General features: G+C 37.8%; 2 protein-coding genes across 2 annotated transcripts; one reads left to right on the top strand and one right to left on the bottom strand.

The window, feature by feature from the left end:
- Positions 1 to 800: 800 nt before the first annotated feature.
- LOC134671319 (uncharacterized) lies at positions 801 to 8,256 on the top strand. The gene is made up of 4 exons (XM_063529146.1): positions 801 to 1,010; positions 6,734 to 6,964; positions 7,146 to 7,275; positions 7,948 to 8,256. Exons 1-4 carry the CDS (start codon positions 939 to 941, stop codon positions 8,064 to 8,066), a joined length of 552 nt encoding a protein of 183 aa, XP_063385216.1. The 5' UTR covers positions 801 to 938; the 3' UTR covers positions 8,067 to 8,256.
- A 3,068-nt stretch (positions 8,257 to 11,324) lies between these two features.
- Positions 11,325 to 16,338, bottom strand: LOC134671296 (motile sperm domain-containing protein 1-like). The gene is made up of 4 exons (XM_063529108.1): positions 16,147 to 16,338; positions 15,907 to 16,070; positions 15,168 to 15,331; positions 11,325 to 14,015 (listed from the first exon to the last, which is right to left on the bottom strand). The coding sequence occupies exons 1-4, from the start codon at positions 16,265 to 16,267 to the stop codon at positions 13,826 to 13,828; spliced, it is 639 nt and encodes a 212-aa protein (XP_063385178.1). The 5' UTR covers positions 16,268 to 16,338; the 3' UTR covers positions 11,325 to 13,825.
- Positions 16,339 to 19,499: the final 3,161 nt, after the last annotated feature.

Below are 19,499 nucleotides of genomic sequence, written 5' to 3'. Positions count from 1 at the left end.
AACTCTGACGATAAAGAGGAAAACCCATCTCACCCCGTAGTGCCTCGTATTTGGGGTGAGAGGGTTTTTCATACAAAGGTGATTTTGGAAGATTGTTGGATCGATTTTTTTTTTATTATGCGTATTACTATAGCCCCAATTTAAATTGGAATACATTATTTTTGTAGCAGTAGCCTCAAAATCCCTTCTCACCCCCCTCTCAAACCTTCTCTCCCCATTCATAACGCAACTCTCCCCGCGAAACCTACTCACCCCGTTTTACGGTATTTTACGCCTTAAAGTAGTAATCCTTCTTCTCTAATTGTCACGTTTTAAACTAAAAGGTACCACATTGTCGGTTGTCGATTTCAAACTGAAGCCTTATGGAAATAGCGTCTTTTGGTTGGTATGTATTTTCGGGTTAGTCCCATAGCGTCCTAAGGCCCAGCCATACAAATGAAAAATCCAGAATTTGTCACTGAAATTTGAACCTATAGTGCATGGAATAGAGTTGATTTTGGTTTTGTTTGAAAATTGAACGAAACAAAACAAATCTATTCCAATTGAATATGATTTAAATTTAATCGGACTGGTTAAATACATGGTAGGACCTCCTTACGAGGATAGTGAAAGTGACGTATGTTTCCCTCGCCAAATGTGGTTATAAATTGCTAAAACACCCTGTAACTGTCTCGTAATATCGGCTTTTTGACAGTCTATGTTATCTACTCGTCTCTAGTTTGAACTTGCGTCCAGCGGGAAGCTCTCTTATTACTAATTAGCCAGTATAAGTAGAACACAGGGAGAGACGGTTGTGTTCAAAAATATTTCCATAGGCTTAATATTGTAGCACAGAAAATTTTGTTTTGGTTAATTATAATTGTACTACATAGGGATTTAAGGGTTTCCTAGCTGACTAAGTACTTATTCAACAAGTTTTGTTTTTATGAACAGTGATAATGACGGCGGGAAAGTGTTGTTTTTGTTTAAAATTGGAGGCGGGGTGTTTACTGCTAGGGGTAACTACGTTTGTGAGTATTAACCCTTTATTTGCTTAGGTACCTATTGTTGGTCTTAATATTTTGTGCTGTATTTACCTACTTAACCAGAATTTTAAGGAAAACTTGTTGCCGAGTTTATTATGTATATAATAGAAACATAAAAATAATAAATTAATATTTTATTATAAATAACACGTAACAAAATCTTAGTTACAAAACTTACAAAGTATTTGCCTATAAGCTTATCTTAATCATAAACTAGGTATAATATGTACAAAACTAAAGTACCTACTTAGGTATACCTACTAGACATCTTAGGGGTCGTCCATTTATTGATTTATTAAGTACTTAAACCACATTTAGATTTTTTGGAACCTCCCCCTTGTTACACGTACCTAGGTTTTCGTACGTACCTAGATAGCAAAAGGCTTGTGACGTCCCATAATAAGTACCTACCGATGTACAGTTTTTGATTATTGTAAACAAACAAATGCCGACACTTCAGGTATAATTAGTACTTAGGTACCTATTTTAAAACTCCATAGAGTCGAAGCCCATCACGTAAATAAACAATGAACCACTGTCAAAGCGTGAGAAATGAAAGCACAATACATTTTTCACCACACCAGCTCGGAAAGGTTTACTTTGCACTTCAAAAGCTAGCTGATACTTAGCAAAGTTGCATTTTATTCACATGTGAGGCAAATAAGTAATCTAATGCAAATTTTGAGTTGTTTTCTTATATTTGCTGGTAGAATTGACTTTTAAATGATGATTTTGGATGATAAATATTTCATAACATTTATTTGGATTTGATTTGGTTTGGTATTTAATATTTGCTTCAGGTTGTTGTCAGGGGCGTCCCAGCAAACATTTTTGGTCGATATTCCGAAAAAGGCACCTATTTTAGGTCGCACAATTTAGGAGACCAAAATGAGGCACGTCGAATCGACGTCGTGGGCACGTCGAGTCGACATAAATGGGGAAAAAACGCACGTGCCGGCGACGTATTTATTGACGGTAAATTAGTGATTACAACCATTAGGTCAACACTAGGTCATGTTTCCGACGTGGATTCGACGTCGCCACGACGTGCCGCGTAGTGAAAATGTACTAATTTGGTATTCTTTACCACCTTTAGACGTGATGGCGACATATCTTTATCCATATAATTACTCTGCGAGGCAATATTTAGATGAGACGCGATGAAGAGAAAAAGAGACACAAACATTACGCTTATATATTCTTTTCACTCAGAAACAAAATGTCTAACAAGAAAACAACTTTAAGTTGTGCAATGATAATGGCGGCCACTAAGTCATGTAAAATAATTTAGGCCGATTACGCTGATGAAGAACGATGAAATCTAGTGCACAGAAAATTTTTTCGTGCAGTATGTTAGGTTTACATACAAAACTATCGATGGGCTTTTGAAATATTTAAGTTTTCAACATTTTATAAAATCAAAATGCATATATTTGCTTGTAATTGAGTGTTGTAATTGAATATTTGTGTGTGTGAGTGTATTGACTTGATCAAAAATATTGTTTTATTTTGAATATTAGCACAATGAAGTACCGTGCGATGGCACCATTCAAGATATAACAACTTAAATTATGCAATTTCGTATTTAGCATCTCGTTATAATGAAAGAAAATGGCGGCACAACCTTATGGTATTGATAGTACTTTACAAGTGATTTTAACTATATGGTCGCAATTTGGTATCTATTTTAAGTAACATTTACCTAAAATTAGTAGCTAAATCGACATAAAATCGACGACCTAAAGGTCTCCGTATAAGAAATAATTACGTCGCAAATACACCTATAATGTCTTATTAGTACATTTGACCTATTGGTCAGCCTTTGCAGTTAATTTTACCTAATATTTCGACTTATTTTCAACCATTAAGTCCCTGACTTCATGGTCCCCGTATAAGAAATAATTACGTCGCATATACACCTAAAATGCCTTATTAGTACATTTGACCTATTGGTCAGGGTTCGAAGTTAATATTACCTAATATTTCGACAGATTTTCAACCATTAAGTCCCTGACTTCATGGTCTCCGTATAAGAAATAATTACGTCGCATATACACCTAAAAGGCCTTATTAGTATATTTGACCTATTGGTCAGTGTACGAAGTTAATTTTACCTAGTAATACGACTTATTTTCAACCATTAAGTCCGTGACTTCATAGTCTCCGTATAAGTAATAATTACGTCGCAAATACACCTAAAATACCTTATTAGTAGATCTGACCTATTGGTCAGGGTTTAAGGTTAATTTTACCTAATATTTTGCCTTATTTTCAACCCCTAAGTCCCTGACTTCATGGTGTATTTATGAAGTGAAATTTACGTTTTATTATCCCTATATTTTGACTTGGAAGTAAAAGTGTACAATACGTAAAATAATTGGTGACTTAGGACGTAATTTTCACTTAAATTGGTAAAATCTTCTTCGAGCCTAGAAGTAATAGAAACATTCGGTCAATTAAGGTTGCGTTCAGAAACAGTAACCGAAAATTTATTTAAATTATTTTATTCGCTGTACATTTAAATAACAAGTTTTTAAAACGATAATCGTTCTTATTCGTTTAATTTTCTTTCCTAAGCGGTTTTGGGTTATAAAATTACTAATATTTATATCGTCAAAAATATTTTGATAAAATATTAATAATACTTAGGTACTTATTTAATTCGATTTGGCGATTTCGTAGAAAAAATGTGACGTCACACTAGGGGGGAGGGGGTTTGCCAAATGTGACCAAGTGTGACAAGGAGGGGGGGAGGGGTAAAAAACCTAGAAATTCGTGTGACGTAATTAATGGATCACCCCTTATTATAAAAACTTGGAACCCCTTCTGCTAGATGTGGCCACTGACGAGCCTTCCAACAGTCCAAATAGCGTGGCTGCAATCCAAAATCGGTCCGTGAATGTCAAAAACGTACAATGTTTAATATTAGGATACCGTCCATTTGGATGAATATTGTAACGGCATCCATTTGGAAGGCTCGTGTGGCCTGTGGCCTGCTTAAGCGGCCTAAGCGCCGCCGCAATAAAGATGTCACTCAAATAAGGTCAAGTGGATGTTTTGGAATGTATTGGCGTCAAGTTTCAGGTAGTTTTTATAACGCCCATGTGTTGGGCGGTAATAAATTAAGCTTTTTATTTTTGTTCAAAAACACAGTTGAGTAATATAGAATTCGGTGACCAACAGATCAAACTACTTATGTATATCGGTACCGTAAAACGGGGTGAGTAGGTTTCGCGGGGAGAGTTGGGTTATGAATGGTTAGAGTAGGTTTGAGAGGGGGGTGAGAAGGGATTTTAAGGCTACTGCTACAAAAATAATGTATTCCAATTTAAAATAGGGCTATAGTAATACGCATAATAAAAAAAAATCGATCCAACGAACTTCCAAAATCACCTTTGTATGAAAAACCCTCTCACCCCAAATACGAGAGGCACTAGGGGGTGAGGTGGGTTTTTCTCTTTATCGTCAAAGTTATGAAATGGAATAACCCAAAAAAAATACAAACTAAAATACAAACGTCCCAACCACTTATTATATACACCATTCAGTTTTCACATGTAAAAATAAAATTTTATCGAGGTTTGAAAGTCAAGTTTCATCCAACTCACCCCATTTTACGGTACCTACTTACTTATTGCTATAATTTGTTTCGTTTTCATTTCAACTCGAACTAAATAAAACAAATACAACTCTGTTCCATTTAAGTAACGTTCGGTAATGATTTAATTTCATTGTAGGTAGAGGTAATTAGTTTAGTAGGTAAGGACTAGTGTTGGGAGGGCCCTCCCTCCTAGTACTAAACTAACCTCCCAAGGCAAGAGGATAAAAATTATAGGAAATTATATCCAGAACCACTCCAGAACCACAGAATAAATAATAGTACTAGGTACAGAAGACTCACTCTCTAACAAAACGCGTCTGTCACAATCAGCACAGATATGGCCGCTAGGTGGCGACAGCGCCACGCGCGGCTTTATGGCAAACCCCAAAATTGGGGTCGAGCGGATGTACTTTTAGCTACCTGTAGCAAAGCGACGAAATCGCGGAGTGAGCCACGCCTGCGAGAACCCAGAACGGAATAACCCGGTTCATTTCAGTTGCCGATAAAATGAGGTGTAGGTATGTATAGGTATACCTAATTGTGACCTTGACGGCACTAAATATTATGGTTACCGAGTGTGCCGGTTCCCTGAACGTCTGCGATGTGGATACAATTTCGCTGAATTTCATTTGTAAGTACCTAGCAAGCCTAGCTGGTACAAGTAAGATTGAATTTCGAGAACTCATAACAGTCATAACTATAACTACCTATTACATTCCCGACACTCCAGCTCAGCAGAAATGCTAAATAGGTAGGTACCTATTATGTGTATAAATAGTAACCGGGAATAAGAATATAATTATGCTGTTGCAAAACAGATAAAATTAAATAAATGGTTAGAGTTCCTCTACATGTAATCCTTCCTTTTTCAATACTTTATCATTTTAAATAGAACAATTTTACTGATTTATTACTTTTTAGGGTTCCGTAGCCAAATGGCAAAAAACGGAACCCTTGTGGATTCGTCATGTCTGTCTGTCTGTCCGTCCGTATGTCACAGCCACTTTTTGCCAAAACTATAAGAACTATACTTACTGTTGAAACTTGGTAAGTAGATGTATTATGTGAACCGCATTAAGATTTCCACAAAAAAATTGTAAAAAAAACCGGGCAAGTGCGAGTCGGACTCGCGCACGAAGGGTTCCGTACCATAATGCAAAAAAAAAAAAACAAAAAAAAGCAAAAAGAAAACGGTCACCCATCCAAGTACTGACCCCTCCCGACGTTGCTTAACTTTGGTCAAAAATCACGTTTGTTGTATGGGAGCCCCATTTAAATCTTTATTTTATTCTGTTTTTAGTATTTGTTGTTATAGCGGCAACAGAAATACATCATCTGTGAAAATTTCAACTGTCTAGCTATCACGGTTCGTGAGATACAGCCTGGTGACAGACGGACGGACGGACGGACGGACGGACGGACAGCGAAGGCTTAGTAATAGGGTCCCGTTTTACCCTTTGGGTACGGAACCCTAAAAACAATACATTTTGGGAGTTCGCTCCATACTTACAACTGAAACTCAATTTTTTTTTAACTTAAGTAAACTCTAAAATGATAAAACTACAAAAAATATACGATGTACCTACATTACCAATTACCATGCAAACTTCTACCGAAAATTGGTTTGAACGAGATCTAGTAAAGTAGTTTTTTTTTAATACGTCATAAATCTTAAACCGCAATTTTATTATGTTACTTGCTGCTACGGAACCCTTCATGGGCGAGTCCGACTCGCACTTGGCCACTTTTAATTTCTATACTTATCAAGGACAATTACATTAAATAGAAAAATAATACAATGCCTATATAGAGTCAGGCCACGCTAAAGGTAACCACTGACGAGCCTTCCAACAGACCAAATAGCGTGGCTGCAATCCAAAATCGGTCTGTGAATGTCAAAAACTTACAATGTTTAATATTAGGATGCCATCCATTTGGATGAATCCATGGTAACGGCATCCATTTGGAAGGCTCGACAGTGGCCTGCTTAAGTTTTCATCTTGGAGCTTATTATGCTGCCAAGTTTGTGTAAATTTAGCGTGGTCAGAATCTAAGATTCCAACGGAGTCTAGGATCCATATTAACGACAATATGTTTTCTTTTCCAGGTGATATCTTTGATAAAGATAATTATCACCACCGTGATCATATTGCCAGTACACGCCGAGAACTTTGAATCACATATCTCAAACAACACATCCAAGCCTCGTCATCACTTGAGCCACATCTTGGAGTTGGTTTCGGACAAATCGGTGAAAACTGTCGTCGTGGGCTTCGCTATTATCGTTTGTCTACTATGGATCGTGATCTCGCTTATGCTGATCATTGGCATTGTGAAGGTCAGTGCTTGATATACAGTGTGGAAAGATAAGTCGGGCCCTGGAGGGAAACTACCTTAAATCCTTAAGCTGGGTCATTTTACTTAAAGGAGACATTCCTTTATTTTTAAAAAGAATACTTACGTTACATTACATGGTCCTTCGACCCGGATAAGTACTAAACTCTTGTTTTTATTTACAGAAGAGAGTGAACTTCGTGATGACATACTTCCTGTTCGGTATTGCGATGAGCATCATGTACCTGCTGAGCGCCTTGCTGGAAGTGATCAACGGTTTCTGGGTCGCGAGTCTGATCACCTTTATATTGACATGTAAGAATAATGGTAACATTCCATTTCTAACCGCAGCTGCACTACCGGTACTGAACGCGTCGCTGTCATTGTCAATTTCCATAGTAAAATAAACAGTAGTGCAGCTGTCGTTGGAAATGGACTGTCACCTTTAGGACCTAGTGACTAATGACACCCCCTCACGTTCTCTGCAAGTCGGCAGAAAGTTAGCTTAGGGTGGTCCACCTGCCCAATGTGAATTTTGTCTCACATTAAATTGTAAATTTATTTTTCACCACACCAGCTCGGAAAGGCTTACTTTGCACTTCCAGAACTGATAGCAAAGTTGCATTTTATTCACATGTGAGGCAAAGTAATCAAATGCAAATTTTGAGTTGTTTTCTTAAGTTTGCTGGTAGAATTGACTTTTAAATGATGATTTTGGATGATAAATATTTAATAACATTCATTTGGATTTGATTTGGTTTGATTTTGTTTGATATTTTACATTTAATATTTGTGTTTCCCTCGGGGGCAAATTTTGTTTAACCCTCGTGCTTTGAAACCCTCGCAACGCTCAAGATTCCATTTTTCGACCTACTCGCTACGCTCGTGGTTCAATTTTGGAATCTTTTGCTGGCTCGGCTATCAATATTAGCACGAGTGGTTAAACAACAACCCCTTGTAAAACAAATAACTATTATTGTGTTCCAGTGGTCTACATAAAATGCCTGGCGTCCGTGTACGCCGCATACGACATGATGCGACAGCAGAAAGGGGTTGACGACCGCGAGCAGCTGATTACTGACGATGAGACTTTGAGCGAATATTAACCTTTTGACAGCCACAGAGGGCTCTGGCCGTCATCGGAAAATCTTGCCACGGACGCCATCGACGGCTACAGCTGTCAGCTTCGCCAATGCAATAATGACTTATGCAGGACTCCGTAAAGTTCAATTTCGCTTAAATAATGGCGATTGCCTGTCGTCCGGGGCACGGCGTATTCCTTCGCTGTCTGGCGTTCAAAAGAGTTTAGGGCCATAATTAGGGCCTCTTGCACCACTCATGAACCAGGGGTTAACGGTTTTCCGGTTGAACCTGGAGTTACGATGGTAACCGGTACGATTTGACACTCGGTTAACGGTTTAACCGGTTAACCCCGGGTTAGTGGGATGGTGCAAGTGGCGCTTAGTAGTTCGTTTTCCGATGACTACCACATCTATTTTCTGTTGTAGGTACATATAGTCAAGTGTAAAAATATTAGGCGTACATAACTTACTCAAAAATACTCATACTAAATTCGCTGACAACAGCATAGCTGTTGACATATTTTTGAGATGAAGTGTGCACCCATATTTGATATATTTGTACACATACTATTGTGTTTATTATGAACCAAATAGACGAGTTATACAGTACGTGCGTGTGTGCGTGTACAAAGCGATAACAAACCACGAAGTATATTTCTGGTCTAACAGGATAACTCTCAGTTTAGAAACCATTAAGTATTAACCTCTTAGGTACTAGCACTATTCTACTAGCCTAATAATAAAACTCTTTTGTAAAACTATGAAATATTGGCATGATTGACTAAGTTTTTGCCATAGAATTAGATGAAAGCGCGAGCGAGATTGTATGTCTGTGGTTTTTGCTCTGCTAATTGGGCATTTCGATTTAAAGTTCTACCAAGACTTTTTGTGTTAGAATTGGGACGTTTTATATTATTTCTACTTAGAATCACGAGCTTTTTTAATGTCTACTGAGAAAAAACGTGTCCCCTAAATTTTTGGTCCGATTGGTTATGGTTTTCATTACAACCTAGGACCGTAACAAAACGGACAACAAAAATTTGTATGAAATTTTGGGGACACTTTTTTTCTTGTATTAGGATCGAAAGAGCTTGTGATTCTGAGTGGAAATAATATAAAAAAATCCAAAATCTAAAATGCAAGTTGGGGGTACAACTTTAAATATGCCCAATTAAGTTTATCCCTGGTATGGGGCTATTCATTAATTACGTCATTTAAAATTAAGGGGGAGGGGATCTGGACATCGGATGATGGTAGCATAACAGGAGGAAAGGGGTCATTCGTCGAAGCATGATTTTTGGATGATTTTAGGAGGGGGGGTTAAAAATTGTCAAAAATAGATGACGTAATTTATGGACAGCGCCTATGCCCTGGTTTAATTCCAATGTCAGGTTTAAGTTTAAGATTTAGGCCACCAGATGGCAGGCTCTCCAACGAGCAAGCAAGCGTGCGTAAATTGTAATTGTATGGAACTTGCTATGTATGTAAACAAAAGTCACTAGTAAATTCATCATTTAGAGACAATTTCAATATGGCGGTTTGTTTACATCATAGTTAGCAAATTCCATAGAAAGAAACTTTGAGGCATCAATCAGTAGGTAGGTATTTGCTTATTAGGGGTCATCCATTAATTACATCACACGTTTAGGGGGAGGGAGGGGTCAAGAAAATGTGACATATTGTGACATGGGGGAGGGGGGGAGACACAAACTTTGTGACGTCACTTTAACTTCATCAGCAACCGAAAATTTATTTAAATTATTTTATTCGCTGTAAGTACATTTAAATAACAAGTTTTTAAAACGATAATAGTTTTTATTCGTTTAATTTTCTTTCCTTTGCAGTTTTGGGTTATAAAATTACTAATATTTATATCGTCAAAAATATTTTGATAAAATATTAATAATACTTAGGTTCTTACTTAATTCGATTTGGCGATTTCGTAGAAAAAATGTGACGTCACACTAGGGGGGAGGGGTTTGCCAAATGTGACCAAGTGTGACAAGGAGGGGGGGAGGGGTCAAAAAAACCTTGTAATTCGTGTGACGTAATTAATGGATGACCCCTTAGCGTTAAGCCCCAATAAGACGGTTTAAGCACTAGAATGCGATTTTCATTACATTGCGGTAGGTATCCGGTCGATCGACTGAATTAATTGTACCCTGCAGTTAGCAAGAATAGTGTATACAAATTCTTGGACCGTCTAAATGGGGCTCTAAAGTAGGATGTATTTTAAATGAATAGGTAATCTTCATTATTAGAGGCCTGTTTTGTAAAAGGTCAATAAGGCTAATTACTTATAAAAAGGCTCCCTGATATTTTTTAAGAGCCCTTCAACGTGCACACTAGCGCCACAGCTAAAAAAATCGTGATTATTTAAATTTAACGAAAGATATTGAAAAAAGGGGGCCGCTACGTACTATATTGTGTATTTACGTACCTTTTGAATACATCAAACTATAGTTTCTATGTTGCTGGTTTCGTCGATCTAGGAACTTGAAACAAAAACGGCCGTTTTAACTTTGGACGCATAGATTGACAAATCCAGCAACATAAAAACCAGTTTGATGTATTCAAAAGGTACTTAAATACACAATACAGTACGTAGCGGCCCCCTTTTTTCAATATCTTTCGTTAAATTTAAATAATCACGATTATTTAGCTGTGGCGCTAGTGTGCACGTTGAAGGGCTCTTAATGAAACCAAAGAGTTCAAACAGTCCAGCTCCTTTCTTTTACTATCTAACCCTTCTTTAGCCCTCATTCGCACGGGAGCTTTTTCAACGCGCGTTAAAAAAGCGCTTGAATCAGTCGGCACGCTAAATTCGATTTAACGACCAAGGCTTAAAGTCGAAAATCCAACAGCGCTTGATAAAAAGCGTCACCGCTGTCGTGTGAAAGTGTGAATACGTGCATGGTTATCCATTTGTGTCATTCAAACGCTTTTTTAACGCGCGTTGAAAAAGCAGCCGTGCGAACGGGGCCTTACTAATTAACTAATTACTGCTTAGTACAGACAGCAACACTCCTAACTGTACATAGGTGGACCTTATTACGAAAGGCATAAGGTCCACCGACGATGGACAGTCGCCATCAGATATATCGGAGCGGTCAAGGTGCTCACAAATATCTGAACACGCCTCTATTATCAAGGCGTTAGAGTGCGTGTTCAGATATTGTGAACACCTTGACCGCTCCGATATATCTGATGGCGACTGTACAGTTAACAGTGTGGGCGATGGTATGATGAAAAAGTAAGATTGATTAAACAATAAAAAATATATTTTGCTTAAGGTACTTTATTTCAATGTCACCGCCTTACTATTTGGTATCATTAGGTACACTTCCACAACAATGGTCCCCACCCCAGACATACGGTTTACACACACACTGACAATATACAAAATAATTTACGTATGTACACTATTTATAATAAAAAGAAATGGAATTCTGCTATACAGGATGGATTTTTAAATGGACTATTAAGAGCTGCTACTGCTAATTTTTTTTGTAAAAAAAATATAGAGAGAAATCGACGTGTCTTTATATTTTTTATGCCCATTGATCTTGTTTCTATTATAGGCTTTTAATAGAAACACGATAGATAACAAGTTCTAAATCAAATACCTAAATCAAAGAAAACTTTTGTTGTTGGTAGGTATTTTACACTGTAGGTTTTACACTTACCGCATACCTATAAGACTTTTTTTTATAAAATTGATATGCAAGTACTTCACTTTTAGATATAAATGCAAAATACTCATAAAATGAAATATAGTAGGAGGTGACTCTACTTATTTCATTGTATTGTCATAAATTAAAAAATAACCAATTGTAAAGTAAAAAAATAATATCACACACATTACAGATTTAGCACCTTATTCCAATTTAAAGTAGATTATGTCAAGTTTAAAATAAAATAATATCAGCATTGCACCAATACAAGAAAAGTACATGGTGTGTCTGACCATGGGGCTTTAAATCCAGGGCTTGATTTTACTCGCTAAACTGAGCTACTTTTACTATGGGGCCAACCTTAAAATCGGGGATTTTTTTTTGGCTTTTCCATAGAAAACATCGACATCTGATCAGCCAAAATGTATGAAAGAGTAAACATTTTTTTCGGGATTTCGGGGGTGGTGCCGTAATAAAAGTAGCTCAGTTTAGCGAGTAGAATCGAGCCCTGGATTTAAAGCCCCATGGTCAGACACACGACACACCCTGTATATCTAGAAGGTATTTATTACCTTCAAATGACAAGTCACGAGCTGCACAAATTAAGAATAATACGCAATCAAACAATACCTGAATTCTTGGGACAACTGATACCCAGTCATAAGTAGAGATGCAACGGATATTGTTTGGCCGAATACCGGATACCGGATATTCGGCATGACCATCGGCCGAATATCCGGTATCCGGCCGCCGAATATTCGGCCAGCGGAACTATACCTACATTTCGGTTTTTCAGGTGCGCATTCTGCTGGTTTGACCTGTTTCGTAGCGAACGTTTGCGCGGATTCTAGGTTCGAAATGAGTGCGCGTGCAAGTCAGTGGAATGTTTAAATTGTTTTAAAATAACAAACAAGTACGATTATGATCAAGACTGTTTCTTAAATCCAATTAGTTTACTCCGAAATCAAGCAATGTTACTATCCGGTATCCGGCCGGATAGTAGGTCACCGACCGTAGGAACCGAACCGAATATCCGGTGCATCTCTAGTCATAAGCTTATATAAACATACATATTTTAGTACACAGCAGTTTTAGACAATTGTGTGAGTACTTATAAAGTTTAGTGTGTATGCCCCTGATTGCTGCATTTCAAAAGAAATATTCAATATGCATATTAATTTCTTTAATCATCAAATTTCACTTACGGCCTAGCCATGATATTGCGCGACTGGCTTTGGCTAAGGGGAAAACCACTGGTGGGAACGAAAGGTCCGATCGCTGTCTCGCTCCAACCTATGGTTGTCGCTTTAGCCGTTACCAGTCACGCAATGTCGTGGCCAGGCCGTTACCTTGATTAGATCAAGTTGTAAATAGGATTTTACCTGAAAGTGAACCTTAAAATTTTTTGGAGCACTCTTAATATAGGTTCTATTACTATTTAGCTTAATTTACACTTGACAGCACACAGCGATCATATGTGGCTTTCCACACAGAAGGGTCCTTAAGCTTCAAGCTCAATAAGGTCTTTTTATATGAAATTCCAACAGAAATTCTGATAGAAAGGTCCTTATTGCACATGATTACATGAAGCATAAATAATTAAGTACCCTTCTCTGATGAAAAGCCACATATATACCAAGTAATTTATCCTATAGGTCTTAGAATACATTTTTAAAGAACAGAATTCAACAATTTTGTTTAAACAAGCAGATACGTCTGCGAGCGATATTACAAATTTTATATTTAAAGGAAAAAATGGCCAGAAAGATACGCGAGGTTCTGGTAGGCTTCCGTAGCTCAATTGGTTAGAGCAAACGCACGGATTGCGGAGGTTGCGGGTTCAAGTCCTGCCGGAAGCGTAATTTTTTCCATTCTTCCCTTTAATATAAAATTTTGAATTCAACATAGTCAAGTGTGAAAATTGATTTACATTAACATTTTTATAAAATTAACTATCCTTTGAAAGCATGTAAGTATAATAATTTGCAAAATGTGCAAATAACAAATAAAACAATCCCTGTTATACTCAAGTTTGTACATGCAGGTTTTCAAAATGGTCCAAAAAAAGTATTAAAGCATACACAGAAATTTAGATCTAGAATATAAGTCTTATGGTCGTAGTACTAGCATACTGACAAGCCCTAGGACGAAGGAAAACACTAGTTTGAGGTTGGATCCAATGTGGAGCCACTCCGGGAACTGTGATTCTGCCACCGTTTCCGGCTGAGTTGGAAGCAGGAGTGCGGCAATGCAGCATATACTCACTGCTACTGCCACTACATTCACTGGCTGATGTTCTCTGGAAGGTGAGACGGTAAAACTAATAAATAATTTGCATATATTACAGTGGCGGCGCGTCAAACATATCCATAGGCCAAGCCGGGGCTAATTTGGCTTACATATTTCTCTTACAACTCTGCTCAAACGTCCAAAAACAGGCAAGCTGGCTTTTATGGACGCGCCGCCACTGATATATTATTGTAAATGTGTAAAGATGACTACTTCCAATTTAAGTTTAATGAAATCACATGTAATGTAAAACTCTCTTAATTAGCAAATTCTCATTCATTGAAAAACAAATTAATGCAGGTTAACAACCTCATTCAATTGGTTATAGGTTGATTACAGGTGAACATTGTTATCTTGTACCTTATAAACGTAGTGATATCACTAGTGACGTAAATTTAGTTATCAATTGTTTTTGGCCAATATAATCAAATGACGAAATATTCCCCTATTTTTAAAATGTAGGTATCGTCTTGGGTCGTCCCATTCGTTTTTCGTCAAGTTCTTAAATTAGTCCTATTCTGCTTTCGTCACTCATTCTACATTCGTCACAATCGTCGGTAGCTTTCAATGTAGAATGAGTGACGAAAGCAGAATAGGACTAATTTAAGAACTTGACGACAAACGAATGGGACGACCCAAGACGATACCAAAATGTACATAATGCTGACTCTCCAGTCTTTCAAGTCACAAGAAATTCTATTGTAATCAGGGATAGTAAATACGTGTTTACACTACACCTTTTTTTAGGGTTCCGTACCCAAAGAGTAAAAACGGGAGCCTATTACTAAGACTCCACTGTCCGTCTGCCTGTCAGTTGAAATTTTTACAGATGATGTATTTTGGTTGCCACCATAACAACAAATATTAAAAGGTACAGAGCCCTCGGTAGGCGAGTCCGACTCACACTTGTCCGGTTTATAAAACACTACAATTTTAATTTATAGATGCATAAAATACTAAATGCACATATAATTTCAACAGTACATATAATAAAATAGTAAAGAGACTATCTAAGCCAATGCTGCACTGTCTGATGTGACACCACACTTTTCACTGTAAATATCACAACAAAAGTACCACAGTAAATATCATGGTTTTTAAGAACTTCAATGTTGGAAGTTGCAAAGTTAGCTTGATTTGATTATAAAAAGTCTAAAAGTACCTGTGATGTGGATGGTTGCATTGGACATGCATATGTTCTTCGGCCTGTTTCTGGGGGGTCACTCTAGAAGATAGGGGGTGGAAACTGTCTCCTAAGCTCTCCAGATTAGGGTTTATTGGTTCACCTTCTAGTAATTTTGTCGGGATGTCCCTCTTGCCCAGTGCCTGGAAAAATATTTATTAATGATTTATAAAGTTGACATAAAATGATATGTGGTGTTTGCATGTAATGTAATTACAATAAGCATTAGAAAATGCGAATGTGAATGCTAGTCTGGCCTGGCAGGCGTGAAAATTAAACATGTGGTTTATTTATTTAGCCTTTACTCAGACAATAGGTAAATTTCTTGTTCACATATTTCACTTTTTCCATTTTTTTTTCTTTTTGTGTGTTTGTTTGCCAGGTGGCAAAGGCCTCCTCCAATCTTTATGTTGTTGTTGTTGTTTATTTATTTTTCTTAGATGGAGGGTGTTGGTTAATTTCCCCCACGGGGACCAGCCGGCTTGGGGGAGGTTGTTTTTGTTGTTTCATTTTGTGATCTGTTGGTGCTTGTTTTGATTTTGATTGATTTCCGGTTTTTGTTGTTTCAACATGTGGTTATTATTTTATAAATATGTATGTTGTTGTATATAAATATTTATACCCACTGTAAAATAATCATTTGGCAAGAGCTATATTGAGCCACTCCTAAGTCTGTACCCCGTACTGAATATTATAGCTGTAAACGGTAGGTCTTTACCTGCTGGGTATTTCTGTCGTACATAGTTATTCGAAACTTCTCTGTCGTGTTGCAATGCAATACAGACGGTTGTGTGTAACGCACAACAATATCAATGCAGCTTTGGGGAGCTATCAACCCTTCAGGATCGATCACTGTGAACTTATTCGGAGCAGTACATAACACTGAAACAACAAAGGTTAATTAAAACTAAATTCGCGAGGCACAAAAATACCACGCACGTAGAACAATAATAAGTACCTTTAAAATTTACAGAGAAATCGTATGGATTGTAAACAGTCAATAACTGTTTGTGTGTATGACGAGCACTCAGATAAAACTCTAGAGAAACGGGGAACACGAACACGGGGAAATTTTTCATTTTGTTATTTAATTTAGAACACAATGCGAAAATAACATTCCACCCGAATGGCAACCGATGACTGACGTTAGTGACGTTTCGTTTGCAGTGTTGCCAACTCGGATTTTGAAAAAATGCTAGACTAATGTCTAGATTATGCCAAAATTATGCCAAAGATTTTTGAGACACCTATGCTAAAAAAAAGCTAAAATATCACTTGAAATTAGACACAAACTTAAAACACATACATTTTTCAAAATTACCGCCATTTTCTACTGACAAGATCTGCTTGACCAACTTTATATAGTCCGTTGACGTCCATCCGTCCACAAAAGTCAAAATTCATATGAAAATATGAACCACATAAGGCGATGGCGCATATTGTTGCTGCCAAGTTGGTGCAAATTTGGCTTAGACTAAACTATGCTCAAAAATATGCCAGATGCTAAATGGAAAATTTTGGTGCCAAAGCGAGTGAAAATATGCCAGATCTGGCATCATTTATGCCAAGTTGGCAACACTGTTCGTTTGACATTCATTGTTTCTTGTCGAAAATGACAGCGTTAACAAAGACACTGTTCAAGTCAACGAAAATAACTCTAGAATATATTTTTAGATAGCGCAACACGGGCGAAGAAAATTGAAAAAAAAAAAGCGGCCAAGAGCATGTCGGGCAATGCTAAGCGCGGGTTCCTTAGGTACCCATTTATTATATTACTCTTTGAGGTACCCGTCCGTCACAACTTTTTGAATCGACACCTTATCCAGTGAAACTCTGAAAGTAATTTACTTGCCGACTATTTAGCCAGCCAAGGGGTTTATGTGAAATTCATTACTCGGAAGATCAACAATAGAAATAGAATAGGCGATTTCTATGTTCGCGGGGACCATAATCTAGGACACCCTTGCACATTCAAGCAATAGATAAGCAGATACCGAAATTACGATTTTCTTTGTTCGCGAAGTCAGGCCTATGGAACTCTCCGCGCGAGCTCGGATTAATACCTACGAATGTGCTCCCGTTCACGGTAGAAAAGCAAGCCAGTTGGTTGCCACACGCGCTCACGTACGCACGTCACCGCGCGCCGCACTGTCAATTTTTACGATAGTTAAAAGCTACGTACTCATAGTAGGTACCTACCTACTATTGAATTTCTTTAATTAAACCCGTAATGTTTATCATGTATGACAAATGTATACTTTTAGATATCTATCTATTTGAAATAGGTAGCAAATTTCTAATTTATTTTGGTAAAAGTTTATTTTAACGACAATAGGTAAGTTAACTTTACACCGGAAAGTGCCTACTCATTTTTGCTCTGGTTAACTTATAATTAATTACCTGTATTCATGGGGTTTCTATTATTTTTCTTTATTGTGTAACATTAATCTGTATCTGGTTATAAATTACACGAAGAAACTAATTTTTGCTGGGATTATTGCGCGGTTTATAAAACGGTGTAAACACTGCGGTTACTGCAGGGACATATGACCTTTAAAAATGACTATTTCGCAAACACGCATAGTCGGAATATTAGGTATAATTTAAGATTTAGCTTTCCTTTTATTTCACTCCGCTGTTTAAGTAGGTATTTTGTATTTATCATTTCTAAGCATCAGCAACCCTAGCGTTGTGCCGGTGCGGGGAGCGGCGCGTTGAAGGTCACTCCATTGTATTTTTGTGTAGGTATCAAAACGGTAGGTATTTACGTTTTGTTTGAGAGATAAGTATCTGTTCGTAAGAACTATTATATAATCTGTGGCGAAGTGCCAAGTAGGCACTTTTTTTAAGCCCTAAAATAAAACGAGTTCCCTTTACTATAAACATTTTATTACAAATAAAATAATTTAGGAGAGAACGAAAACAGAGAGGACTGAAATCCGTATAAAAAGAATTTAGTTACATACTTGTGATATCAGCAACATTTTGATTAAAATCCAGAATGGTAATACAACGACCAATCGAATCGATTAGCGGAAGAAACTAAGCGAACAAGGCATTCTAAAATTAATTCGACGTTCCACGGCAAAAGGTACCTTATGGCGGTTGGCGCTTACGTCGCATAGCGCCGCAATAATATTAGAGTGGCAAAAATAATAGCGTAAGCGCCAACCGCCATAAGGTACCTTTACCCGTGGGACATCACATATCATTGTTCAAAGAATTTTAAACTCTTCGCCCGCATAGTTTCTGCAGCTCTCTATGATGATTATAATAATTACACAATTATACATCTTAAAGCAAACTAAATACAGGTCGTTATATCTTGGCAATAACTAGCTGCCAACTAAATTTAATAGTTTCATTTCAAACCAAAATACATAGCTGAATTTTCGAAAATTCGCTAATCAACTTACGACTAAAACAGCCAATGAGAGTACAATGTTCTAAAAAATATTTCTTGTATTTCTTAGTGGGTAACATTGCGACTCGGATTATCGATTTAGCTTTCACGCCAAATTGGATATAGTCCTAACTACATTAATCTTAGAGCATTTAATAATTGGAGTCGCCTTTAAGAGCTTACCCCTCTGCCGGAAACCTTGCACAATTGTGCAAACTTTTGTATGGACTGACATGGCTATTTGTATGTTACGTGCAAATCATGTAGAAATAGCAATACATTTGACGTCCCCTCCCCGCAAAAATCGGCAGACTGTTTTGTACAGAAAAGGACAGCCAGTTATTAAATGCTCTAATAGCCGGTTTAGACTTTCGGCTCGCGGCTCGTCTCGCGGCGCGTCTCGTGGCTCGCCTCGAGTGGCCTTGAGCGCATGAGCACATCGAGCTAATGATTACACTCTCGCCTCGTGGCTCGGCTCGAGGCTCGTCTCATGGCTCGTAAGCTCGTCGAGCTAATATATTTTAAACACTAACGGCACGGCATAAGGTTTATAATCGAATGACAAGTCGAACGCGAGTGTGAACGCAAGCGCGCGTCCCGCGCGAGCCCCTTTGACTCGTGCCCAAAAAACCGCTCCCCCACGCGAGCCAGGCGAGCGCGAGCAGAGCCGCGAGACGAGTCACGAACCTACCGTTCACACTCGCGTCTCGTGGCGCGGCTCGCGGCTCGTCTCGTGGCTCGCGCGAGAGTCTAAACCGACTATAAGACATTAATAAATAAAGCTTGACAATTTTGAATTTACAATGTGGACTACGCTAACACCTATTTATAGCCAATCGAGCAATATGAGACTGCCATTCTTATTTAATACTTGCGAGCCGCCCCGGCTCTGAGGGCTTACCGCGAAC

This window comes from Cydia fagiglandana, chromosome 15 (genome assembly GCF_963556715.1).
Source record: "Cydia fagiglandana chromosome 15, ilCydFagi1.1, whole genome shotgun sequence".
In the NCBI taxonomy this organism is placed as follows: Eukaryota; Metazoa; Arthropoda; class Insecta; order Lepidoptera; family Tortricidae; genus Cydia; species Cydia fagiglandana.
This window is presented reverse-complemented; position numbering and strand designations above follow the sequence as displayed.

Coding starts and splice junctions, on each gene's coding strand:
- LOC134671319 (XM_063529146.1), top strand. CDS start 939: ATGACGGCGGGAAAGTGTTGTTTTTGTTTAAAATTGGAGGCGGGGTGT. Junction 6,965..7,145: donor TGATCATTGGCATTGTGAAG/GTCAGTGCTTGA, acceptor TTTTATTTACAG/AAGAGAGTGAACTTCGTGAT. Junction 7,276..7,947: donor GATCACCTTTATATTGACAT/GTAAGAATAATG, acceptor ATTGTGTTCCAG/TGGTCTACATAAAATGCCTG.
- LOC134671296 (XM_063529108.1), bottom strand. CDS start 16,267: ATGAAAAATTTCCCCGTGTTCGTGTTCCCCGTTTCTCTAGAGTTTTAT. Junction 16,071..16,146: donor TTTCTCTGTAAATTTTAAAG/GTACTTATTATT, acceptor TTGTTGTTTCAG/TGTTATGTACTGCTCCGAAT. Junction 14,016..15,167: donor TGCAACCATCCACATCACAG/GTACTTTTAGAC, acceptor CTCACCTTCCAG/AGAACATCAGCCAGTGAATG.